This window comes from Schistocerca cancellata, chromosome 5 (genome assembly GCF_023864275.1).
Source record: "Schistocerca cancellata isolate TAMUIC-IGC-003103 chromosome 5, iqSchCanc2.1, whole genome shotgun sequence".
Taxonomy (NCBI): Eukaryota; Metazoa; Arthropoda; class Insecta; order Orthoptera; family Acrididae; genus Schistocerca; species Schistocerca cancellata.
Window position 1 is genome coordinate 366,041,597 of NC_064630.1, and position 27,673 is coordinate 366,069,269.

Sequence of the window (27,673 nt, forward strand, 5' to 3'; positions counted from 1 at the left end):
ACACTTCTCAGCTGCATTCTGCTGGGGCAATGAAGATGCTCTTAGTTTGTTTTCAATTGGAAATGTTTGATTATCCACAATACAGCCCGTAATTGTCTCCTCCTGAGTTTCATCTCTATTCACATGAACCGCTGGCTATGAAGACAACGTTTTGGCACAGACAACGAGCTGTAGGCCAGGGTAGAGAATTGGAGGAAAGCACTGGTGGCTGCCATCTGTAACTAGGGTATTAGAAAGTTGGTACAATGCTACGACGAATGTCTAAGTTGGATTGGTGACTATAGAGATAAGTAGCTGGAAGTTGTAGCTAACTGTTGCAAATAAGAGTGTTTTGATTTTCACTGTTGTTTCCATTTTGTGACCTATCGTTCCTTACTTTTGAACAGCCCTCGTAACTCTATTAATTAGCAGTTTAACTGTAGTCTTTATGCCAAGATTAAGTAAACCATGAAAATGGAGAAATATTAAAAAAACAAATGCTTGAGAAATGTAAGCTCCGATATTTGCAGTTGAAATATCACACCACAGTGTTTCTCCTGATGGAAGCTGATATGACCAATTGAAGGAGTTGCTCACTGTTTGGAGTTGCTGCAGTTCTTGATCCTGTAGCTGGCTCTTGCCAATCTCATCATAGTCCATTATTGTTACTTCATAGGCTGTGGATAAGACATCAGCAACAATATTGTCATGATGAACATTAGTCAAAAATTGTGAAATGTATTGCAGCTGTCTCGTCTGTCGATTAGATGCCTTTTCATTGCTTTGCTCAGATGCAAATGCGAGTGGTTTATGGTCAATGTAAATTATGAAGTCTCTTCCTTCCAGTAAGGTAAATTCCCGACAATTCTCAGTCATAGGAACTGCAAACTTTCTGTAGTGGACTCCTCCTGTCAAAAAATGAAACCGGTTTCCAACTTCCCTTTTCCATTTGTTGGAGAAAGAACTAAAAGCAACATCTGAAGCATCTGTGCATAGCACCATGGGTAACTCCAGATTAGGAAAAATCAATAATGCAGCATTTGCAATATCATGTTTACGTTTCTTGAACATTTTCTTTGCTTCCTCAGTCCACTTAATATGTCATTCCCTTAACACTTTCGCTGCAGCATCGGTGCAGGCGAGCTACTCTCCAGTGCGGTCCAGCAACGTGAGAGTGCGGGCCAGTGACGCTCGAATGCAGGCCGGTAACACACAAATGGCAAAATGGTTCAAATGGCTCTGAGCGCTATAGGACTTAACATCTGTGGTCATCAGTCCCCTAGAACTACTTAAACCTAACTAACCTAAGGACATCCATGCCCGAAGCAGGATTCGAACCTGCCACGGTATCAGTCGCGCGGTTCCAGGCTGAGCGCCTAGAACCGCTCGGCCACCGCGGCTGGCCAAAACTTCTTCCTTCATAAATGGGTGATACTGCATATTATGTGGTTCTTTATGCCAGGACTCACCTGGATAATCCCCGTGTGACAGGTCAGGCTCTTTTTCGTCGCCGATTTCCACACAGTCATCGTTATCTGTCACAAAACAGATTCGAAAGCTGTGCTTCCACGCTATCAACACTCTACAATTCTTCTGCAGCCTCTCAATGACAATCTCCGTGGTATGCCTCGTCCTCACTACACAGAAAACCACTGTCATCTAGTACACTAAGTAACTGTTCCTCCGTCAATTTAACACTTTTGCTGCTCCTTCTCACAATGGAACGTCCAGGTGTCGGTTCATTAGCCACCATTACAAACAATATACGTTCGATAACTGACCACACAAAACAAAAGTTTACAACCTTTGATGCTAGCTTAGACGCTGCTACTAGATTAGTAATCCGATAGTGAGCGCAGACGCTTATAAGCGTCAGCCGCACTGGCTCATGGCTTCTTGTGATGCTCATAAGCGTCAGCCGCAGCTAAAGTGTTAATACAGTCGTGCAATACAGCTCGCGTCTGCACCGCAACTTAAGGGTAACAATAATAGTTGTTGTCAATACTAAGGAAATTGCGGAGCTCATGGAGTTTGTCACGTAACTCATACTCCAAAACTGCTTGCATTTTCTCAGGTAGTGGGCAGGATCTCTCTGATGTCACCCAGAACCCCAGGAATTCTATTTCAATAATCCCAATACAGATTTGGAGATGTTGATTCAAATCCCATAATGACAAAATCGTTCTAAGACTAGTTTGATGTGTGCTCGGTGTTGTTCAATAGTGTATGAGCCGAATCAACTGTTGTCAAAGTAAGGAAACAAAATCCAGTCCCGACAGAACCTTAATGAATTTCTGAAAAGTTGAAGGTGCATTCTGCAGGCCAAAACTCATTAATTTAATTCATACAATCCAAATGGTGTGATTATAGCTGTCTTGAGCTTATCTTTTCAGCAATTAGTATTTGATAATAAGCCTTAAACAGATCAGTTTAAAAAACATTTTCGCTTTGCAAAATACAGTGGAAATCTATTTGAGGTACAGGACGACAGTTGGGAACTGTTCTTTCTGTCGTCTACTACAGGAAGAGGATGAGCCCATGCAGATTTAAATTGCCATTGTACAACATGAATTTAAATTTTCGTTTTGTCACTTCCATGGACTTTGGGTGTAACTGTCTTGTTCCAGAAAACATTGGTGGGTCTTTAAGATATAATGTAGTGTTAGACATCTTTAATTTTCTGGGTACCAAATTACGATTTGCTATACCTGGGTACTGCATAAAATATGTCTCTGTACATTTTGTATTTTGACTCATGGTACTTACATTTTCCTCTGAGACTGACATTTCTTTATCCTCAGAACTGAGCTTTGTTACATCTTTTAATCTCTCATGGGTATCTACTAATAATTAGAATTTATTTTAAAAAATCAGCTTGCAATATAACTCTACTGATTTTCGTAGCAATAAATGGTCATTTAAATTTATGTCGCAGTCCAAAATTGATATGAAGTTTGATCCTGAGTGTAGGAGTTTTGGTGCCATTAGCAGCATACAATTTATATTGTGGTTCACCATTAACCTTCAAGTTAACTGGGATAACAGAATCAGCAACCCCCATGTCAACTAAAAAAATTTTTGTTACAAATACACAGGTTTTGTGGGAATCGCCTTGAAGAGCAGAACTTACTAATTCAGCTGCTAGGTCACATTTTTCTGTTTGGATCAGTTACATGCAGGTGCACATCTTTCAGGTCTGCAGTGCTGTCCATAGCAAGTGGTAGTAACAGTACTTGCCTTGGGGTTGTATTTATTTCTTTCGAGACTTACTGCAGCTATTATTATATCGGCGGTCGAAGCTCCTACAGCGAGATCTGCCCTGATAACAAGTTGACATTGCAGTTATTTGTTGCTCTTGGCCCAAAATTCTTGTCATTATGTTACTCATTGTTACCAGAACATCCTGTTGGTTACAAGAATCACTTGTCGTGACTAACAATTCATTATGGGGATTCACTTATGTTATTCTATCAGCCATTATAGCCACATTTTCAAGTCTCTGTTCACTGACATTAAAATCTTGCTTATAAAATCCAGAAGTTTTTCTAGCCCTTGTTTCTCAAGTGCCTTTTCCAACATGCCTACACCTGCCAAGGATTGCGTAACTGGCTAGGCCTTTGCTCTATCAAATCTATTTCTGTAACTAATCTCTTAATACACTTTTTTTTTTCTTTTTTTTAATATATTCAGTATATGTTCCGTAACCAATGGATATTCATTCACCTCTGTGCCATGAGTAATGCCCTAAATATTCTCAATGTATTTTGGTTCCAATTGCAACTCTAGATGGTTAAATTTGGTCTCTACTTTAACAATTTTGCAAATGCTCAACTGCACCTCTACCCGACAGAACCAAATTCCAGGTTTTTTCACTCACAAAAGGCAGAATTTAGATGCTAACCTTATTTGCTTCCGATTATCTTCAGGCATGTTTCTGTTTGTCGCTACACGTTATCATGTCGGGGTCACTAATTACATGCTGTAGTGTGATATACAGGGTGACTGTAATTGAAGTTAAACTTTCAAACCGCCGTAGAAATAACACCACTGGTCAGAATGATGTCAAATTGCAACGGAATATTATAGGAGAAGGGGGAAAATTTATGGCAGAAGAAAAATAAAGTTACAAAATTTAGCAATAGATGACATTGTAAGCATCATAATTTAATAGTGGTCAATGACAAATGAATCTTACAACAATGCCCAAGGTGTGTGTTTGACATTAAACAAACTGTACTACAGTGTGCATGGGTGTACAGATGTGATCCTGTTAGTTCTGTAAGCCCCTCCACCATGGCAAGATCATACCACATAGGATGGGAAAAATCAGTTTTTAATTGTCCTGAGACCAAAAACCGCATAAAAACCATCAATCATCAATTTTTCATTGTCCTGAGTCCAAAAACTGCATAAAAAGCATCAATCAAAATCAAATTGGATTATTAATTTCCATGTGACTGGCGCAAAACATGTTCAATATGCTGTCCACCATTTTCTGCAACAAGCTGAAATCGAGAAAGCCCATTTGGTTTGAAGTATAGCCATCTGCAGACCGCTAATTTCACTTCTGTGTCTGTTGCAAAGCATTGGCCAGCAATGAATTTCTTTATGGGGCCAAACAGATCGACGTTCAATGGCGCAAGGTCCGGATTGTATGGTGGATTCTGCAGTACCTCCCATCCAAATTTGACAATTTTGTCATGACTAGGAGAGAAACATGGGCACAACCATTGTCATGAAGAAGTTTCACACAAAAGACATGACACAACTGTACCAAAGTTATTAACAGTGGTCCTGTGTTCAACAAAGTCCACTAGTAGTAACACACCATGCATATCTCAGAACAGTGTCACAAGTGCTCTCCTAGTGGATCTGGGGAATCAGTATGTTTCCACTCCACAGAGACCTGCTTGGTTTCAGGCGTGCCCATGACTCCTCACCAGTGAAGATTCCTTTCAGAAAGTCACGCTTTTTTACAGTGTAATGTGTTAAGTGATATAAGCCTGTCATCATTCGCTGGTCCTTGTGGTTGTCTGTCAGGCTCTTAGGCACCCAGCAAGCAATAAATTTATGAAATTTCAACATGTCATGAACAGTAATGTACACTGCACCATAGGAAATGTTTACTACTGCTACAAGGTCCATAGTTGCACACACCAGTCTTTCAAAGGAGCCGTCTCAATGGCTCTTGCATTCTGTGGGGATGTAGCTGTTACTGGCTGTGCGGAGCTTGGCAAATCACTAACATTCACGCGGCCCTCTTGGAGAATGTACACCACCTGGAGATATTGCTACAGTCCATACACTCATCCCTATACACATATCACACATGGCCTGTGAATTTCACTCTATTTATGTCCTTTGGCCAACAAATATCGAGCTACACATTGCTACTCTTCACAAGTTGATGACAGTAACATGTGTGCCATGTTTGTTTCATAGTTCAGGCTTCTCTCACTTGAGCTACACATGAAAACAAAGTAACCACTGTGGGGCAAACTTCAAAATATATCATGAAATTTCAACATTCCAGCTGTAATGCTAGTTGAAAAAAAATTACTGTGGATTACTTTCTGATCCTCCCTTGCACGATATTTCTGGTCTCAAAAGCTTTTTCTGCATTTTATGCTACATCACTTGTTATTAACTGCACACACATTTTTTTTTCCTTTCCTGTTTCCAGAGGACTTTAACTGCAAGAAATGGAAGAAAACAAGAAATGGAAGAAACCTTCATCCAGTACAACATAGTTGAGTCAACCTCACACACATAGCACTCACATTAAGAGAAATTAAACCTATAATCTCTGTTTGTACGAAATACCTGCTGCATTAAATGTGTGGCTTTTATGCAATTTATGTATTCAACACAAAAATTGCTTATAAGAGGAGCGGTAACATCTACTGCCTCTGGTGTGCTAAAATGTTTTTCATTACTATCACATATAATACTGAAAAACAGGACAATGATCAGCAGACAGTGTTCTTCAGTTTCTGCTTATTTAGTGCCAGGGAGCCAAAACACAAAAAAAGCCTATAGAAAGTATTCCAACTTACGAAGTTAACATCCAGTAGTCAGACGGAAGGTATATATTTTAATGGAACCATGTTCTACTAGTCTGGAAAAAATAAGGTTTCCTTGGACTCCTTGTTCACGAGTATAAATGACAAGATTCAAATGTTTTGAACTTCAACCCTTTGCATGCAAATTACTGTGACAGAGGTTTACAGTTAGACATTTAATTTTTCTTTGTTGTTAATTGTTGAATAACTAAGGTCTAAGACAAAAATAGTCTGCTTAATCCTTTATATCCTCTCATGACATTGTAACTGAAAATATTAAACGGAAAATCCTATCAGTGACTCGGCATCTCCGCTATATGGTGAGTAGCTACTTTCCTTTTCATAATTTTGTAACTGTAAATATTGTTTTACAACACTGCTGCTGAATTTCCATCAGTTTCTGCAACTGTAAGCCAAAGAAAAAAATACGATACAAATACTCTACATCTCATCCAAAATATGCTTGAGCTGCTAACAGGAAGCATTAAACACAGCTACTGAAACAAACACACACCAACATCACTATATTTGCACTATTAGAATACAAAAGAGAAATACTTTGCTCACTACAAAGACTGTGACAAATTATGGGAAAATAATGTAACAATACAAATATCACAACAAAAAGTACAGCACATAACCAAACTGTAATATGAGATTATTTACAGAAGGAACAATGAGGGTAACCAATTCGTCATTTACAAGGAACAAAACAGTCAGTACCATTTTATGGATACGAGGCTTAGTAACAGAAAATTTTTCTCTCCTTTTTTTTAACATGGTGCACAAGAAACATAGTAGATCTACTGCCAAACACAAGAGAATAAACAAGCATTTAAGACGAGATGTAGAACTACTAAGGCTAACAGTACACTCTTACATCTCACAGTTTTTAAGCAAATATTAATTTTGTGAATTATAAACTGCTGTGGAGCTGCATAAAATAATGTAACAAGGCACTCATAGGATTTCAGAAGATTGAACAGATTAATATCTGTAAAACAGCAACACCTATATCATTCAATGCTTATTTACATCTGACTTTTAACAGTTGTTTTTACAAGACTATTATACAAGTCCCCACACAACAAATTGGGACTCAACAAATAATAAAATGAGAATTCATTTTAGACACTGATAAACAGATTTGCTCTGAAATAAGCACATACATTAACATATCCTTCAAAAATGAGTTTCTATATGAAGATGTGTATTGTGTATTGTTTTTACACACTTTAAAATGATCAATGACCACAGCAATTTTCCATTGCAAAATCTACAAATCTTTGCTCAACTGGACAGACCAGCCAAGTATCAGTCGATCAAATCCACATGAAAAGAAATTGCATGGTACACTTGTGTTTTCATCAGCCCATGCTACAGAGCATACCATCCGTCTATGTCCCTGGAAGAAAAATAATTAATTAGAGTCAGTTTTTACGCTGTTTCAGGTTATATGACGATATAACATGACATATACTAACAACGGACACTGCTCTCTATGCTGCACACATGATTTACAGAACACAGAAAAAAATTACTGGTACAGGAAAACTACGTATAAAACCAAATGGGAAACAAGGAGAATTTAACTATTTGTAATGAACCACATAACAAAATTCACATTACAATATGTACAATACCCTGAGCTACATGATATTACAAGATTGAAAAAATTTAGCTGATTTTTTATAAGATATACTTTCATTCAAAACGGAATAAGGATACAGGCTATTAAGCAATAACATCATGAACAAAAAGCCTCGGAACCTCAGAAGACAAATACCCTAACACATCAAAAAGAACATATTAATACCATTTCCAAAGGAGATATGAGTGCTGATGTGTGAATTTTATCCAATTATCAATTTGGTAAGTTATGCCTGCAAAACACTGACATGAATGATTTACAAATGAATCAAAAAACAGGTAGAACTGGACCTCGAGGGAATATCTATTTGGGTTACAGAGAAATGTGGGAAACATAAATGTCAATACTGACCCAGGGTGTATACAGGGACAAGGAAAAAAAATTCCCGGATTATTCCCGGATTTCTCCCGGATATCCCGTTTAAAAAATATGCTTTTTCCCGGGCGACCTACTGTCACTTAGCACAGAAAAAGTTCCCTCGGAACTGTAAAACTTATCAATCCTTTGAATGGTTAACGTTTTATATAATCGCGTAGAACTTCCCGGAAAAAAAGAAAAGCCGGAGCAGAGAAGTTTTGGAAAGACCTTTGATTTGCAGCAACATATACGCTGCATATTTTCGTATTACGAAAGTATAAATTCGAATTGCACCAAACACAGCTTGTTAGTTTCCGGAGCGTTGCAACCGAGGTTGTGATGTCCTTTTGTAAGCGAGTCATATCTCAAGCCACGAGATCTCGCCAGCCGATGACAGCACCTATTCAGAGCATAGGGCACGTGTTATAGTCAGCCACTAGCAAGATTACTGGTTACATAGCGCGAACACACAAGAGGAAAAGTTAACGGTTTACATTAATGTACACAGTAACGTATATCTACAAGAAAAGCTAAGCTTTCACGTGTAATATTGGTCTTTTTTTGGTGTGATATACTTTAAGATACATCACACAAATGTGCCAGTAAATTTAAAATAGTGACATAAATGCCTCGGCTCGAAATTCTCGAAGTGGCTGGTCCTCAAACTGTTCAGTTTCGAACGCTCTGTTATTTAGATATCCATCCTACTTTCACACACGTAACATAATTCATCTTGCGTAAAAAGAAATTTACTTTGAAAGTAACGCTTTTCTAACCACCGTTCGCAATACTGTTAGTTATAGGTTCGATTTACCAGTTGCCAGAGAGCGCCAAAAACGAATTATTGTGCGTGTGCAACTGCAGTGGTGTAGGAAGCCAGCATGTTCGTGTGTATAAAGCACTAAGAGAGCTTACACTACACCATAAAAGAAACAGGGCATCAGAGGATACTCCAAAAGGCATCAAAATTTCGTGAATCATACTAAAATGCATAATTCGGCTTGAAGTGCACATTGGTTTTTTCCAGATTCACAATGAAGTAGGTCCCATCTGATATTAAGCTTTTCAGTGTGGTTTTTGGGATGTAAATTTTCTTGGAGTACCAGTACTCTACAATCTCATGTTTCGTTCTTTATTATGGCATAATGCCATACATGGCAGAAGATGATAACGTGAACTTGAAATTCACCGAACAGTTGGAAGTACCCAAAATTGTTAAATGAAACACTTCGTTTCAAATAAAATGATTGCCTCAGCGGAATTTCTTTAGCAAACTTGCAAAAATAACTTCATTCTTCTGCAAGGCGATTAATGCTTGACTGCTACTAACTTGGAAAGAAAATAAAATCAGAAACTGAAATTAATAATATATTTTTGCCCTCTGTAATTATGTGAATGCATTTTAATTTACTTGATAGCTCCCGGCCACAGAAATCCGTTTTGTTTTCATTTGACGTGGGAGCTGTACACGAAGAGAAGCAGCGAAATCACTTAACGTAAACACGGGTCACGTGGAGACTAACCCCCTCCCCACTACAACTCGGACAACTCTGTGCAAGCGCGAATCTGGCAGCTAGGGCGCGCGAGAAAAATTTTTCTCGTTTGCATCTGGCTGCTTGCTGCTACTACCGATGCAGCTAACAGCCAAACTTCAAGAAGCGGGAAGCGAGAGAAGGTACTGCTTATACGCGAGTCAAATGCGCATGCGCAACAGACCGCTGGCAACTGGTCAAACGAACCTAATGTGAACAGTTGTGACGTCATGCTCATAGCAAGCAGTTTATTGTTACGAAGAATTACAGTCTGCGCCCTACGGCCTTTAACATATTTTTGCTATCTGTAGACGCTTGTGCGTGCACGGTGTTTTGTTGTCGTAAAATGCACATTTCCTTTGCCACTACAGTTTTATTTTTTTCCCTCTCGTTTATATTTTACTGCTGCAGTATCATTCTCCAGTAGCAGGATACAATAACATTCTTTGCTAGAGAATCAATTCTGCAGTCAAAACTACAAAAATGTAACTGAAAGCTAAAACAATGAAAAATTCCCGGAATTCCGAAAAATTCCCGGGTTTTTCCCGGTTTTCTCCCGGATGAAAAAATTCCCGGGTTTTTCCCGGAATTCCCGGTTGTCCCGGGTCGTATACACCCTGTGACCCTATGATTTATCTAAGCAGACAGACTGAAGAAAGACAGACCTACATTTATTGTATTTGTAGATCTGCAGAAAGCTCTTGAAAATGTTGAGTGAAATAGATACTCTGAATTTGTGAAGGTGGTGTGGATAAGAAACAGGGAGTGATTTTTTATGTACAACTTGTACCTGTGAAGGAAGCAAGGCAGAACTAATGTAATTTCCATAAAAACAATTTTGAAAAAATTACTGTTATTAGAAGAATGATGATATTAAATCATTATTCTAATTAATGCAGGCAAATGTTAAAAGCAAAGAAAATAAGAAAAAATGGTAAATTAAGAGAAGCAGAAGTGTTCAGTCATTCAAAAACATTGCTAGCTTTTGGAAGAGAGCCTCTCATATCGAAAATATGATGCCAACATTCCTCATGCCCATGGCCTTGTCACTACAGAACACTACTTACCCCAAAATCCTTCCAACTCCAAATGCATTGCCTCCCTCCTTGTATGCCTTACTAACTATAATAATTACTTCTCCTTGAGAGGAAGGTATATTAACTAATCTGTGGCATAGCCATGGGCACTCACATGGAACTGTCGTTTGCCAACTTATTTGTAAGCCATCCACAGGAAACCTTCCTAGCCTCCAAAAACCTTAACCCCTTTGCTTGGTTCAAAGATTCTTTGTTGATATCTTCATGACCTGGACCCAGAGCCAGGACACTTTATCCTCATTCCTACACAAACTCAAAACCAGCCTTCCATCTATCTCACCTGGGCCTCCTCAACCCAACATGGCACGTTCCTGGATGCTGACCTCTACTTCTCTGATGGCTCCATCCACACCTTTGTTCATGTGTATACCACAATCTTCATTTCAACAGCTGACACACCTTCCACACAAAAAAGAATCAGTCCCATACAGCCTGGCCACCAGCAGTTGGTGAGCCTGCAATGACAAGAATTGTTTTGCCCAGTATGCTGAGGGTCGCTCAAAGGCCTTTGCAGAAAGACACTACACCCCAAACGTACGCAGCAAACAGGTTTCCCATGTCTTGTCCTGTCACTCCCCTGATCCTCCCACCATCTCCAAGAATTAGTTGCAAATGAACATCCCCCTTGTCACCAAATATCATCCCGGACTGGAGCAGCTGAACCATATCATTCACCAGAACTTTGAAGAGTATTACGAAGTCTGTAAATGAGAGACATCTTAGTCAAGATCTTTATCATACTCCCAAAACTGTATTCTGTCACCCACCAAATTTAGACAACACCCTAGTCCATCTCTACGCCACTTCCACTCTCAACCCTTAACCACAGGGACCACATTATTCCCGTAGAAGACCCACATGCAAGACCTTCCCAATTCACCCACTCAGCACATCCTACTCCAGTCCTGTACCAGCTCTGCTGCAATTACTACACAGCATTTTATGTGGGCATAATCACTAACTAGCTGTCTATCAGAATATAAGGCCACAGCGAACTACGTAAGAATGCATCCTATTTTCAAAAGAATCACCTCAGAACTTTCTGTGGCAAATGAGAATAAATTACTAGCCTGAGCAACAATCAACACCTCCAATCTAACAAGCTTAGTATTAAGACAGCAACTTCTTTTCTGCTGCAAAACCTTTTATATCTTTTGCAACAAACTCTGTAAATTAATAAGACAACTGCAATAAACGAACTTTAATTTACAACCAATTTACATCTCAGTTGTGAGCAGAAATGTTTCAACTACTTGAAGCCTACAAATAAGTGATTGTATTCTCTCTCATCCTAAGCAATATCGGTGCAGCCACTGTTTGAGCTAGCGAAACGCCTGACCTTAATTCCCAGGTCCTTTTTTGGCAATTGGCTCCATCACATACAAAATTCAGTGCATTTTGTCCAGCAGGTTCAGGCTTCTGCTAGGTCAGGAGAACCTCATTGTGAGGTTCAGTGTGGTTTCTCTTTTTACTAAGGTACTGCTAGTGAATATATATGTGTGTGTGTGTGTGTGTGTGTGTGTGTGTGTGTGTGTGTGTGTGTGTGTGTGGGCGCGCGCGCGCGCGGGGGATAACAATACCAACGTAAATTTAGCAGCACAAAGTACTTCTAACAGACTCTCTCAACCTCACAGGAGGTAAACGCCAGTGACAGTACTCTCTGGACTCATTCTCACATCAAACTCCTTCCGGTTTAATGGATGTCACTATGAACAGACCAACAGAGTAGTGATGAGCTGTACTATCAGCAATGGTAGCCAGCGTGTTCTTGGAGGCATCTGATAAAGGTCGAGTCAGCAGCCCACAAAGCTTCACGCTTTCTCTGATACTTACATGACACATTCATGATCTAACTAGGTGGGCAAGAGCATCTACAAAGCTTTCTGCAACATCTGAATTTGCTGCACCAAAACATCATATTTACAATAAATAAAATCAGCTTCCCTTCCCAGACAAGCTGGTCAAACAGAGATCACATGACACACTAGGACATGATGTTTAGTGCAAACCAATGCGTGATTCCATCTGTCATGCCTCTTCACAACAAGATGACACCCTCAGCACACTACAGGACAGGGCTCGTGAAATCTCCATCCAAGAGAACTTAGCAGCTGAGTTGCAGCACCTACAGGTAGTTTTCCAGAAGGACAGTTACCTTCACATTAGGTCAAGTATACCATAAAACTGAAGGAGTCAAGGTCACAACTTGCAGGGGAAGAATAGAAACCTGGTGCGAAGGCATTTATCCTGTATGTCAGAACACATATTCAAAAATTGGAAGACTACTCCATAAAGAAAGTCAAGTATGTATTTTGTCCACAACCATAAATGCACCTTGTTGGGAATGAACTAAGATTCCAAAAACCAGGAGTCTACTGCATCCCATACCAGAGTCAGAAAATGTATAGCGGTCACACCACCTGGATGGTGCAGGAAATATGTATTTCCATTTTAAAGGAACTTGTAGAGATGCACTACATGATGAGCTGATAAATAAAGACTGTGGTTTCCAACTAAGTAAAGCTTGGTACAAAGTCTTGAGAGTGCACAAAGCACAATAATGGTCTGTGGAAATATCCACTCTGGTCATGCTAACTGGAGAGCTGGGAATAACACCACGTAGAGGCATTTCCTTTGCACCAGAGGCCTCCAGACCCCCCACAGTGGCAGCAGAGATACTGAAGACCCCAACTCATGTCCTGGCAACTCCCTGGTAAAGCGAGCCCAAGCTCAGCAGTGGGAGGGAGAGGGTAGGTAAGATGGCACACAGCAGAAGACGAATCAGTAATCACAACTGCCTGAAGATGGTGACAAGTCAGCTTGCCATAATATCATATCAACTGGACAATTCTGACAGGCTGAATACCCAAGAACGTTTTAAGAAAAGTAAGAAGAAAGCTTCCAAGCACAAAGTGGCTGATCTTGCACTGATAAAATGAACACAAATCGAATCTGAAGTAAAGATGAAGGTGAAGAATCTTTATCTCTACCAAGTTCGAAAGTCAAAACAAAGGCTACACATGATGTGTGCTGAGAAGGTGATAATCACAAGGGTCCCACAACTACAACAAGCACCAAACTTTTGCAAGCCTGTCCAAGTAACTATTCATCATTCAAGTTTGATTATTGTTGGGATGGCCAAACATGGGATTTGGGTGGGTAATTTGAAATTTTTCGTGCCAACAAGACACATGGGGCACTAGAAGAGCTATGTAATGCACAGCAATTTTATATGTCCATGGGGAAACTATGTTCACAAAGAAGGAATGATTTCCATTGGACTGTTGTTTAGTTTTGTTGATCGTTAGAGTTTGTATCTTTGGGAGTAATAAGTAGGTTACATGCAAATCTGAACAGTTATATATTGTGTCCATGAAACAAAAAGAGTGGAGAACATCTTGCCAGCATGTGACATTGTTCAAGGGGCATATACTGGAATGACATCTTCAACAAATTTCTCGCCCCACACTCCCATTCCATACAGTCTCATAAGAAGTATAGCCTTTAGATTTGGATTCTTGCACCAAAACAAGGAGAATACAGATTACTCCTGTCTCAAAACACACTCTAATTCAGCTTGGGTGAAACACCACAATGTTACTGCAATTAAACATTTTTGGTAATAAAAGGTGTGTAGTACCATTTTCCTGAGCTCCAAATGTGAAAACTCCTCATTCATCTGCATATAACACACATGAAACTGGCTGGAATGACTGGAACAACTATGCATATGTAAGAGTAGTACATTATGCTCCTAATGTTGAACACCAGGAACTTTGATAAAGGCTCATATTGCACCAGTTTAACTTAACATGAGCATGAAATAACAACACCAACCAGAACAATAACAAAACATGGCATTATATGATTCATTGTTCATATACTGCCAAAAATTATTAGTCACAAAATAAAATATGATGACAGGTACTGATTTCCAATTATGTGGCAACATTAACCTCACTAAACCAATTTTTAAAAAATTAGTATTTTCATCTTCACGTTTCCTGGAATGAAATTTTGTAATGTCCATTACAGAAAAACAAGCTGCAACTGAAAGGAAACAATAACATTAACTCTGTCACCATTAATATTGCATTATTAAATGCAATATAAAATAGGTAATTCTCATTCATCTTACCTTGTGACTTGTACGTGGTAACCTAGCAACTCGCTGACCATTCAAGTCGAATAAACGTACTTGTCGGTTGTCATGTGGTATTGCAACAACACCTCCAGCAGATACTGCCAAACGATTTACAGCTGAGTCAGCACGTACAGTTGCAAGGGGTGATCGCATATTTCTTAAATCCCATACTTTTACACTCCTGTCATCTGAACCAGAAACAACTTTGTCCTCGCGTGTAAATACTGCAGAAGTAACAGTCCTGTAGACAAAGAAAGATCAATATTATATAATCTTGTAATAATTCTACATCAACAATATTCAATCAGTTAAGGGGAGGTACTGGTGAAATTTAAACCCAGTAGTAAAACAATTACAGTGAGCTGAAAATTTATTTCATACCATATCTTGGCATGCTGAATTCAATGGGTAAATCCAGTTTGCTGAACAAAATTTGTTTCATCACTATTTTTTTTTGCAGACCTGCAGATTTATGTTCACAGCGAACTCAGTTGTGAACTGGAAAGCAAATATCTTAAGGTTTCTAATCCAGAATGGATGGTGGCAGGGTGTGAGGTTCTTAGGTCAAGCAGGACCAACATTTTAACACCATTCAGTTACTTTACATAACTATTCTCACCACAACACACACACACACACACACACACACACACACACACACACACACCTCTCTCTCTCTCTCTCTCTCTCTCTCTCTCTAGCGTTAACACTCCTGCAATCTACCAACTCAAATGTGATGCAGAAGCCTGGCGATTGACGACAGTGTGATTGATTCCTGGTGGCCAGAAATGATCCATTTTCATACCGCGTGGCCGGCTATACTCTATGAGCTATCCACGTGGATGCTGCGGAGATGGAAATATGTGATGTAATTTGTGAATTGGAAATAAAGAATACAATTTTCAAATGTATCAAGTAATTTTTTATTTACTTTTCCTTCCTGATGGGCCAAACTTTGTATAATGTCTTATTAATTCTACTTTATGCTCAGTTCTTGTCATGTATTATAAATACAGAATTTTTATAATTGATTTAATGTTAAAAAGATACCTATACTTCAATTTCATTGAAAAAACTACAATGGCCTAAACAAAAAAAAGCTATGCCTCTGTCAATTTTTAAAAAATTTGATTCAAATTATTTTCGTGAATACATTCCATGATAACCAACAACTCCACATATGGGTTTGAAAAAATAATGATTTTTTTCAAAAATCAAAAATTCAAAAGTGATGACAAAAATTGTTCAGCATATTGGATTTACTCCCTGAATTCAGCACGCAAAGATATGTTATGAAATAAATTTTCAGCCATCTGCAATTTTTTGTGACTAGGACGAAATTTTAACCAACTTTGATTCCATCAGGAACCGTGGTGCACAGCAACTGTAGACTATAAGGAAGGGGAGGCACACAGCAGTCAGCTGCTATCCCTTTAATTTTTATTATTATTGGCATTTCAATTGACTGCTGTGTGCCTCTCCTTCCTTGGGATGAAATTTTATCGATACCTGCCCTTAATCATCTGCACAACTTTTATCCAGGGAAATTGTTTCCACAGGCTTTCCCTGGTGAAACAAATGATAAATATCTGAATGTACATCTTCTTTCCCTGTTATTGAGTGATGCAGAGGTATTTGTAGTCATGGATTATATGATACTTAAGAAACACACAAAAGCTGGTGAGTTCCAAAAAGACGGCTCGGCTAAATTATTTGGTTTTAATCCATACCTTTTTCTGCGTTTATAAATTAGCCGCTCAACACACTTAGTAACAATGATATAATGTATAGAAGAGGTAGTCAAGCAATTTTGGAATGGAAATATGTTATACTGCATAGACAAAATCAAATAATGGAAAATCCAGGATGGAATAATGACAATATTATGAAGATGATAGATTGCTACTCACCATATAGTGGAAATATTCAGCCACAGACAAGCATAGCAGAAAGACTGCTAAGCAAGTAAGCTTTTGGCCAAAAAACCACCTCCTGATTTACACACACACACACACACACACACACACACACACACGACCATGGTCTCTGGCTGGGCAGACTGCAAGAAACTGCACATGATGGGAGAAGCAATCTGATTGGTGGGGGTAAGGAGGAGGCTGGGAGGCGAGGGATAGTAGCAGGGTAGGGGTGGGGGACAGTAAAGTGCTGCTTGTGGGAGCACACAGGGACGATTCGGAGAGAGGGTAGGGCAGCTAGGTGCATTTGGGAGGTTAGACAGAGGGTGGGGGCAGGAGGGGGGGCACAAAAGGGAAAAGGAGAGAAGTAAAAAGACTGTGTGCGTGTTGGTGAACTAGAGGGCTGTGCAGTGCTGGAATGTGAACAAGGAAAGGGTTAGGTGTTTCATTGTCATTATACTGCATAGAGGTTTACCAAGAACAAACTAAAAAGGCAATCAACTTTAGAAGCCTAAAAGCAGCAATTACAACAAAGAGTTAAATCATTGGCAAAATCCCACTTAGATGTCCTCTTTCGTAGTAAGACAATCAAAGGTGGAACAGCAGTGGCATATGAGGATGCACAGGAGGAAAAGCTCACACATTAGTGACCAACTAGCATGATTTTATTACACCCTGCTTGCAGCACTATTCTATAAAACTTATTGTAATGTACTGTACTATACTACCCTGTTCATTAATTTCAAAGGGTCCTCTTCTGCAAAGGCAGGGACTCCCTTCATCATATCATAATAATTATGTCCATTAGTCAATTTTACCTGTCCCAAATATAGCAGTACTCTGAAAAATACAGAGGGGCCCAAAAAAATGTATCTACTGTTTAAAAGTCCATAACAGGCAAACTAATTGACGGAGTTGTCTCATTTTTGGTGAAAGTGTAGCATGAAGTCCAACTTAAAGATATCACTGTAGATGTTCGAAATGGTCACCATTAACATCCACACACAAACGATGCTGCCGAACTGCAGCATGAACTACTGACTGCAACGTGTTCAGTTGGATATTTGCGCATGAATGTACGGTAGATTCTCGAAGTTTATCCAATGTGCGTTGCTTTTGTCGATAAATGACGTCCTTTAATGTTGCCCCACAGGTAAAAGTCCAGAGGAGTTAGGTCTGGGGAATGTGGTGGATACTCCACAGCACCTCTACGGCCTATCCATCTTCCACCGGCACAGTTACCGGCGAGGTGTACCTTCAGAAGCTTCAGACATCCATTTCCGAGACTTGTATGGAGACCGAAGAGTTTACTTTCAACAAGATGGTGCCCCAGCCCACTACCAAAATCGTCTTAGGGTGTATCTCGACAAAAATCTACCAGGAAGATGGATAGGCCGTAGAGGTGCTGTCGAGTATCCACCACGTTCCCCAGGCCTAGCTCCTCTGGACTTTTACCTGTGGGGAAAACTAAAGGACATCGTTTATCGACAAAAGCCACACACATTGGACAAACTTCGAGAATCTATCATACATTCATGTGCAACTATCCAACTTAACACTTTGCAGTCAGTAGTTTGTGCTGCAGTTCGGCGGCATCGTTTGTGTGTGGATGTTAATGGTGACCATGTCGAATACCTACAGTGATATCTGGACTTTAAGCTACACTTTCACCAAAAATGAGACAACTCCATCAAATAGTTTGCAAGTTATGGACTTTTAAACAGTGGATACATTTTTTTGGACGCCTCTGTATTACTTACCTCCTAACTATCTATTTGGTGATACGGTCAGTCCTTGGTATTCAAGACTTTGTTGCTATAGATCCACTAATGCCTGAACTGGTTTCACTGATCATTAGTGAAGCACTACTTTTGCAGTGCTTGTTTCTGTGGCTTCCACTTTTGGGTTTACATGACTGACATGGAGGCAGAAGAAGAATGAGAAGGAATGATTGATTGCTAAATATGAGACCGCTGACTAGCAAATGCTGTAGGGGAAGGGGAGCCTGTTATTAGACAAAAGGTTTCCAGTAAGATAAAGCAAGAAGTTCAAATAATGTTCCTTTTTTAAATTTATTGGTGGCCATATACCATAGTACAACATTTGGAGCAGGTAGTTATAAGAAATAAGTAAACCCAATCATTATTTACCGGGCAAGGCCTTTTTGTTGGTGGCATGACCTTTACTTCCTTCAGTTTGGAAACAGTCTTACACAGTACCAATACAGGGAACTCTAAAAACCAAACCAGAACCTTGGCACAACTTTGCCTCCTTACTACACACCAAGCATTGTCAAAAAGCAAGTCATATGTAACACCAAAGGCAAGATTAAGAAGGAAGTAAAGGATGATGATAAAAAAATGAGGGCACAAAGTTGGGACACAGAGAAAAAGATGATGGGAAACAAGCAAAATACAGCAATTAGTACGTGATTTCCAAATCAACCATAAATAGACACTGAAGGGATCAGAAACCAAGAAGATAAAAAACCCGACAGGTTGAAACAAAAAATTATAATAAATGTAAAAGCAGTAAACAGCTTGCAAGCACAATCAATGCATATACTCCATAGGTTCAAGTGTGATAATGCTCTCCTCAGAATTTTATGTAGCATAGTCTGAAGTCTTGGAATTACTGTCTTCGTATTTCATATAACTCATTATGACACACGAGTCCTGCTTTGCAAACAGATGTGCCATTTACGATTTCATTATATATATAGCCTAGTAAAATTCGCTCCACATTTAACACACTTTTCTTTAGCAAAGAACTAAAATTTTATGGAAATTTCAAAAATACTGCATTACCTATTGAAGATATCTGTGATGAGTACTGTCACATTCTGTATATATATACTGTACAACAACCATGAAATACGAGGGGGCACTTACAGTAACTATAACCTATTTTGGGCATATGGCACAAGTCTATAACTTCGCTTGACAACATTAGGTCCCCAGAATACCCACTTCAGATGGCATGCACTACTTGAAAATTAAGGCACAATACCAATTTCTATCATGACTTATTTGCAGACAAAGAAGAAGAATTTTACAAGTATCGCTTACTCTGTGTGTCCTTGAAAAACAGATACGGAATGAATTGGTTCTCTGAAATCCCACAGTCGAAATGTTGTGTCCCTTGATGATGTGACAACAAGACGATTGGAGTGATGTGATGAAGTATGTGTTAACTCTTGGTCATGACCTAAAATTGAGACAAGGTTACTTAGTACATAACAAACAAAAATTGCTGTAAGCTTTTAGTACATAAAGAATTCAAGCTATGCATTTACTAAAATTACAAGCAACAACAACAGTGAAGATTCTTCATGAATTTCCAATGGCTGTATATTATACACACAAAGAATCAGTTCTACAATCACATAAATTAGAATAAAAAGTGACAGTTTACTCTATGTAGCAACAGCAAGAAACAAGTAGAAAATCCAAACAGAAGAACCTACAAAGGACACATAAAACTGAATTTTAAAATAAAAAAATCCAAGTAAAAACTTTATGATGTGAATGCCAGACATCATTTTAAAGAAGACAATTCTAGGCTTGGTGGTGAAAAACAGGGTTCAGAAAACAGGATTTGAAAAACATGGTGTATAACAAAAAGTTAGAAATGGAAAGGTCAGAAATGAGACTAAAGGTGCAGAGAGAGTGGTGAGGAAGTGCTAACACCCTGAGAAGATAAAAAATGATTATGAATCCATAAAATGAAATTATGTATGTAAGGGGAAATAGGAGATGTAAGAGGCAAGTGATCAGGACACATTCCCTTGAAGAAAATAGGGAATAACAGACTAAGCACAAAAGCACAGGGGTTGGAGGGATGCATGGGGGAGGGGGGTATTATTAACTAGTGAAAACCAAATGTTCTAAAGTGTTGTGTTGTCTTAGTAAATGTCAGAAAGCTGTTTCAAACATATGGAATTCTAACACACGAAAAATAATATTAATGTACACAATACTACCTTTTTAGTAGCCATTCTGCACCAGGATAACACAGTTTGTTACTACATGTTATCTGTCTATACAAATCAGCTTTCTAGTTACATACCATGTCAGGTTTCCCCATCGTATATTCTCATTCAAATACATGTTGTGTTAAAAATAACTACCACACTCTGAAGAGCAATAAAAATGAAACAAAGACATCTTTATCTACAGCAAGCAACTTACATTCTTCCACCCAATTGTCTGAGCAACATACAATTGTGTGGCACATCACAATACTGATACAAGAACATGCTTGATGCAATATATTCTTTGTCATCAATGTCCTGGTCCTATATGCCAAATCTGGCTGCTGTAAGTCACAATTTTCAATATAAACAGACTCAACTACATAGTTATTAGTCACTATCATCTCGTGGCATCCAAAGATGTAGGTATGAGCTGCTTTTTCCTTCTCTCTGTTCGACAGTAACAAAACCATCGTATGTTTTGTACTAGGTACACAAATGAGTAACTAGCCAACTAAGATTCAGCCATTGAAAATAAAATAAGGACAATGTGCAACAGTTAAAATCACAACCAGCTGTATGCATTTGGTATCATATGTTCAGAGACAGATTTTTGTCAACTATGGCAGCATCAGGTACAAAGTATGGATTAGGTGATGCCTCGAGGAGAATACCAACAGCAAGAGGCCCACCTTCCCACCTCTGCCCCCTAAGCTGACCCTCTAATCTGTCATATAAGTGTTGTCTTTAAACTCTGTAAAATCACTTCTTCATATAAAGCATAGCACTTGGCTTATAATTTTTTCATCATCCATTAGAATCTCTGACAGGTGGTGTCCTAGGTCCATCCTGGGTGTATGTAAGGACAAAATAATAATAAATAAAAATCCCCCAGACTTTCCCGGATTTTTGGTTAAAAATACATTTTCCCCAAGTGAAAATACACTACACCCTAGGTGAAAATATGAGGGCTGTTCAAAAAGTAAGGTGACTTTTCAAACTGCACAGGTAACATACATTCAATTATTGATTATTTTTATTTTTTTATGTTGGTACACATGTCCTGAAGAGATGTTCACAGTTTCAAGTGTACAGCATACTTCATTTGTTTTTGACAGAGAGAAAGGTTAGACGTGTTTTAGTGTGCTCGGCGATTTTTGATTATTACAAAAAAACGGAGCAAAGAATTTGCATCAAATTTTGTGTGAAAAATGGAATCAAGTTCTCTAAAACACTTGAAATGTTGAAAGTGGCATATGATGAGTCTACTCTAAGTAAAAAAAATGTTTACAAGCTCTTCCAAGATGGCCGAGAAGATGCCAATGACGAGACGAACCTTGTTCTGGATGCCCCAGCACATCAACAACAGATGATAACATCAAAGCTGTGAAGAAAATTGCTTTGGAAACTCATCGAATGACTGTAAGAGAAGTTCCTGAGATGGTCAGCTCGTGTCATGCAACTTTTTCAGATTTTCTGGGCATGAGACATGTGTCAGCGAATTCTGTTCCAAAACTTCTCAATTGTGTTCAGAAGAACCATCACATGAGCATCACTCAAGAGCTCTTTAACGATGTCAATGATGATTCTGATTTGTTCAGAAAGGCCATAAATGGTAACGAAACATGGGTTTATGGTTAAGACATCAAAACTAAAGCCCAATTGTCCCAATGGAAGCTCCCCATAGAACCAAGACCAAAAAAAGCATGCCAAGTTCGATCAAATGTCAAAGTTTTGCTCACCCCCCCCCCCCCCCCCAATTGCCATGGTCTAGTGGATCATGAATTTTTGCCTCAAGGTCATACGGTCAATAAGGAGTATTACCTTGACGTTATGCGCCGTTTGCAAGAACAAATATGCAAAAAAGTCCGGAACTGTGGAAAAACAATTCAAGGCTTTTGCATAATGACAACGCACCTGTTCATTCATTGTTGCTTGTGAGGAATTTTTGGCCAAAAACAACATGAAAATAATGCCTCAGCCACCATATTCACTGGATATGGCCCACTGTGACTTTTTGCTGTTCCCAAAACTGAAGAGACCTATTAAAGGACGAATATTTTCAATGACTGAAGAAATAAAAATTGCATCAGTGGAAGTACTCAAGGCTGCACCAAAAGCTGCTTATGAGAAGTGCTTCGAGGATTGGAAGAAGTGTTGGCACAAGTGTATTTGTATCTGAGGGGGATTACTTTGAAGGGAACAACATGAATACTGATGAATAAATAATTTTTTTCATAAAAATATATAGTCACATTACTTTTTGAACATACCTCATACATTTTTTCATGGAGCTGAAAAACTTATCAATCCTTTGAATGGTAAAAGTTTTATACACTGGCATAGAACTTCCTGGCACTTTAGGAAATGAAATCAAGTATAAAGCAATGTGTTTTGAAGGACCTCTGATGAGTGGCAATGAGAACACTGGATAGAATGAAATTTCCACTCTACAGCATAGTGTGCGCTGATATGAAACTTCCTGGCAGATTAAAACTGTGCGCCGGACCGAGACTCAAACTCGGGTCCCAAGTCCAAGTCTCGGTCTGGCACACAGTTTTAATCTGCCAGGAAGTTTTGTATATTGGATATTTTCCTATTACGAAAGTGTAAATGTGAATTCCAACAAATGCAGCAAGGTAGCTTCCAAAGCACTTAAATCAAGATTGCACTGCACTTTTGTCAGCCAAGCATAGCTCATGTTATGTGATATCATCCAATGACAGCAGATATTCTTAGCATAGGACAGGTGATGTAGTCAGCTAATAGCAAGATCACTATTAAGTAGTGTGAACACACAAACAAGAAAAGTTAATCATTTAAATTAATACACATACAGTATAACTACAAGAAAAGCTAATCTTTCCATATAATACTGACCAGCAAAAATTTTTACTTTCATTCATCTTCCATAGAAGGAAATTTACTTTGAAAGTAGCACTTGTCAAACCATCATTCACAATGATTTCCTGCAACCTGTTAGAACTATAAGCCATTTGTGATTAACGCACTTGTGACATGAGCAAGATGAATATGTGAGCCATAGCACCTCAGATGCGAAATACAACACTTGGAAAGTGTTCTGGGGAGCAACGGGTACTCTATAAGTTATATTAGAAGTACAACAGGGCCACACACTCGACAAAGTGACAAATCAGAAAAAGAAAGTCTGGGTATTGCTTTCCTGTCACAGATTCTCAGAGTGATCGACAGAACTGGCCATATATTGCACAAACAAGCGTAAAGATATTTACAAACCAACAAAGACAATCAAGGAGTGTCTCAGATCGGCATAGGAGAAAAGGGACCCACTTGCAATGTCAGGAATAAACCGCATATCACGCACATGCGGAAAAGCTGGTATGACTGGACAATCAATCAACAACAGGATCACAGAACATAAGCGACACTGCAGGTGGACAAGAGCACGCGCTGTGAGAGACTGCCCACGCAGTAACATTCGCTGACACTGAAGTTCTTGCTGTAGAGAAGAGCTGTCAGACCCACCTGTTCAGAGAAGCTGTATCAATACACAAACACAAGAATAGCTGCAACAAGAAAGAAGAACGCCTCAAGGTAAATGGATCCTGGGTTACCGTGCTACAGCGAATGACCGTGACAGGTAGCAAGAGAACTGCAATGGAAATGACCGCAAAGAAGCCCTTAGACGTTGACACTCCAGGTATATATAGTCTGCGAGTTTGGCTCCAGTCCACAACTGGCAATGGAGAACGAAACTTTCAATGCCAGCCATTTGTGCTGGCGAAACGTCAGATAAAAACATCAGACGAACGTTGGCCGAAGAACTCCAGACAGAAGCGAACAGGCAGTTTGTCATAGAGAGAGTTGTTTTTTCATGCAGGAAGCCCTGAGTTGTTGTGTATATGGTAACAATCTAAAATCAAACAATGGAAAACCCAGGATGAAATAATGACAATATTATGAAAAGGATAGATTGGTCCTCGTCATGCAATGGAGATGATGAGTCGCGGATAAAGCTATCTGGGTGGTGGCATAAGGAGGAGGCTGGGGTGGAGAGGGGAAGGTACAGCAGGGTAGGGGTGGAGATCGACAAAGGTCTACTTGTGGAAGCACGCAGAGACGAGGTGGAGCGAGAGTGTTTGGCAGCTAGGTTCAGTCTGGAGGTTATAAAGAGAGCAGTTGGCAGGTGGTTGGAGAGTGAGGAGTGAGGGGGAGCAGGAGGGGTGAGGGGGGTGGGAGGAGTGAGGGGGGCAGGAGGGGTGAGGGGGGTGGGAGGGGTGAGGGGTCGCAGGGGGGGTTAGTGGGGGGGGCAAGAGGGGTAGTAAGTGGGTGGCGGGAGGAGTGAGACAGTGAGTGGGGGCGGAGGAGTGAGTCAGTGAGTGAGAGTGGGGGAGGAGGAGTGAGTGAGTGGGGGAGGAGGAGTGAGTGAGTGAGTGAGTGAGTGGGGGAGGAGTGAGTGGGGGAGGAGTGATTGGGGGGAGGAGGAGTGAGTGGGGGGAGGAGGAGTGAGTGGGGGGGAGGAGGAGTGAGTGGGGGGGGAGGAGGAGTGAGTGGGGGGAGGAGGAGTGAGTGGGGGGAGGAGGAGTGAGTGGGGGGAGGAGGAGTGAGTGGGGGGAGGAGGAGTGAGTGGGGGGAGGAGGAGTGAGTGGGGGGAGGAGGAGTGAGTGGGGGGAGGAGGAGTGAGTGGGGGGAGGAGGAGTGAGTGGGGGGAGGAGGAGTGAGTGGGGGGGGAGGAGTGAGTGGGGGGGAGGAGTGAGTGGGGGGGAGGAGTGAGTGGGGAGGAGGAGTGAGTGGGGGAGGAGGAGTGAGTGGGGGAGGAGGAGTGAGTGGGGGAGGAGGAGTGAGTGGGGGAGGAGGAGTGAGTGGGGGAGAAGGAGTGAGTGGGGGAGGAGGAGTGAGTGGGGGGGGAGGAGTGAGTGGGGGGGGAGGAGTGAGTGGGGGGGAGGAGTGAGTGGGGGGGAGGAGTTGTGAGTGAGGGAGTGGGGGAGGAGGTGTGAGTGAAGGAGTGGGGGAGGAGGTGTGAGTGAGGGCAGGAGGGGGTGGAGGAGTGAGGGGGGGCGTGTGAGGGGGGACGTGTGAGGGGGGACGTGTGAGGGGGGACGTGTGAGGGGGGACGTGTGAGGGGGGACGTGTGAGGGGGGACGTGTGAGGGGGGGACGTGTGAGGGGGGACGTGCGAGGGGGGACGTGCGAGGGGGGACGTGCGAGGGGGGACGTGCGAGGGGGGACGTGCGAGGGGGGACGTGCGAGGGGGGACGTGCGAGGGGGGACGTGCGAGGGGGGACGTGCGAGGGGGGACGTGCGAGGGGGGACGTGTGAGGGGGGACGTGTGAGGGGGGACGTGTGAGGGGGGACGTGTGAGGGGGGACGTGTGATGGGGCTAGGTGTGGGGGCAGGGTGTCTACGTGGACAAGAAAAAGAAATTCCCGGAATTTTCCCGGATTTCCCGGTTAAAAACACAATTTCTCCCGGATGAAATCACGTATAAAGCGGGTGAAAATACATCCGTGTTTAGTAACAGTATACTTTCCCTTGGAGCTGTAAAACCTATCAGTCCTTTGAACCTTAAAGGTCTTATACCGGTGGAGGACGTCCCAGCACCTTAGGAAACGAAATCCAGGAAAAACAATGCGTTTGGAAAGTTGTTTGATGCGAGACAATATGCACAGAGTTTATTTTCGTATTGCTAAAGTATATACACAAATTCCACAAATTACAGCACGGTAGCTTCCGAAACTCTAAAATAGAGATTGCGTTGAGCGATGCACTTTTGTCAGCCAGTCATAGCTCATGTCACGTGACCTCGCTAGCGAATGACGGCAGTTATTCAGAGCACGAGGCCTATGAGAAAGACAGGCCGCGGCGCGTACGTTACGAAGGTAGGCCGAGCTCGCTCAATTCAGCAAAGTGCGTTTCTACACCGTTAACTCGTAAGCAGATGTGTAGGTACGAACGAGAATTGCATCCTTTATTGGCATCCACTGTTATTAGCCCTACAATGATAGGAAGTCCATAGGCCTACTAACAGGCTCTAATTTGGCAATTAAAATCGTGCCAAAATGATTATCAGTTGCTTAGAAAAGTGGAAGTGTTCTGGCATGAAGGGACTTGCGATATTGCTCAGTAACACATTATGCACATTTTCTTGAAGGTCAATGGAACTTTTTGCCAACAATTGCATAATTTTTTATCTATGAAAGAACAACATTAAATATGAAAACTAACTTGAAGCTCGGTCTTTTTTTAGCGTGTGTTACACGTTAAGTCATATCAAATACAAATGTGCCGGTAAAATTTTAAATAGTGGCATAAATGACTTATCTTCTGGGCCCGACATTTTTCAAATGGCTGATCCTCAAAGTGTTACGTTTTGAATGAGAGTTATAACGCCCTGTGATTTAAGAAATGCACTGCACATTCTCACACGTAACATAAATCATCTTGCGTGGAAATTTACTTCGAAAGTAACGCATCTCAAGCCACTATTCGTAATATTTTCTGGTGATCTGTTAGAAATGTAAACAATTGCGACGTCACACACATCGAATGCATGTTAGTTGTTACGGACGTACTGCATAATCTTCGACCTACATCCTTTGACACTATTTACCCATTTTCTACGCAACTAAACTTTTATTTTGGTGTTATTCTCTGATTTGTGTTTCATTGCTGCAATATTATTTAGCAGTAGTGGACTAAAGTTCTTTTTCAGCGTATCAGATCTTACACGTCACACCTACAAAACTTTAACTGCAATCTAAAACAACGAAAAATCCCGGAATTCTAAAAAATTCCTGCGTTTTTCCCAGATTTGTCCCGGATGAAAAAATTCCCGGGTTTTTCCCGGAATTCCCGGATGTCCCGGGCCGTATACACCCTGGAGGGGGGAGGTGTGAGGGGGGAGGTGTGAGGGAGGGGAGGTGTGAGGGAGGGGAGGTTTGAGGGAGGGGAGGTTTGAGGGAGGGGAGGTGTGAGGGAGGG

The 27,673-nt window shown here is 40.6% G+C and overlaps 1 protein-coding gene across 2 annotated transcripts in view; it reads right to left on the reverse strand.

Moving 5' to 3' along the window:
* Positions 1 to 6,539: 6,539 nt before the first annotated feature.
* LOC126187873 (WD repeat-containing protein 37-like) overlaps positions 6,540 to 27,673 on the reverse strand; it is a 126,289-nt gene continuing 105,155 nt past the window's right edge. For both annotated transcript variants that reach the window (XM_049929204.1, XM_049929203.1), the window contains 3 exons: positions 19,807 to 19,945; positions 14,817 to 15,063; positions 6,540 to 7,446 (listed from right to left, as the gene is read on the reverse strand). In XM_049929204.1, the coding sequence (XP_049785161.1) occupies positions 7,318 to 7,446; positions 14,817 to 15,063; positions 19,807 to 19,945 (515 nt within the window). In that variant the 3' untranslated portion in view covers positions 6,540 to 7,317. The remainder of the gene's footprint in view (positions 7,447 to 14,816; positions 15,064 to 19,806; positions 19,946 to 27,673) is intronic.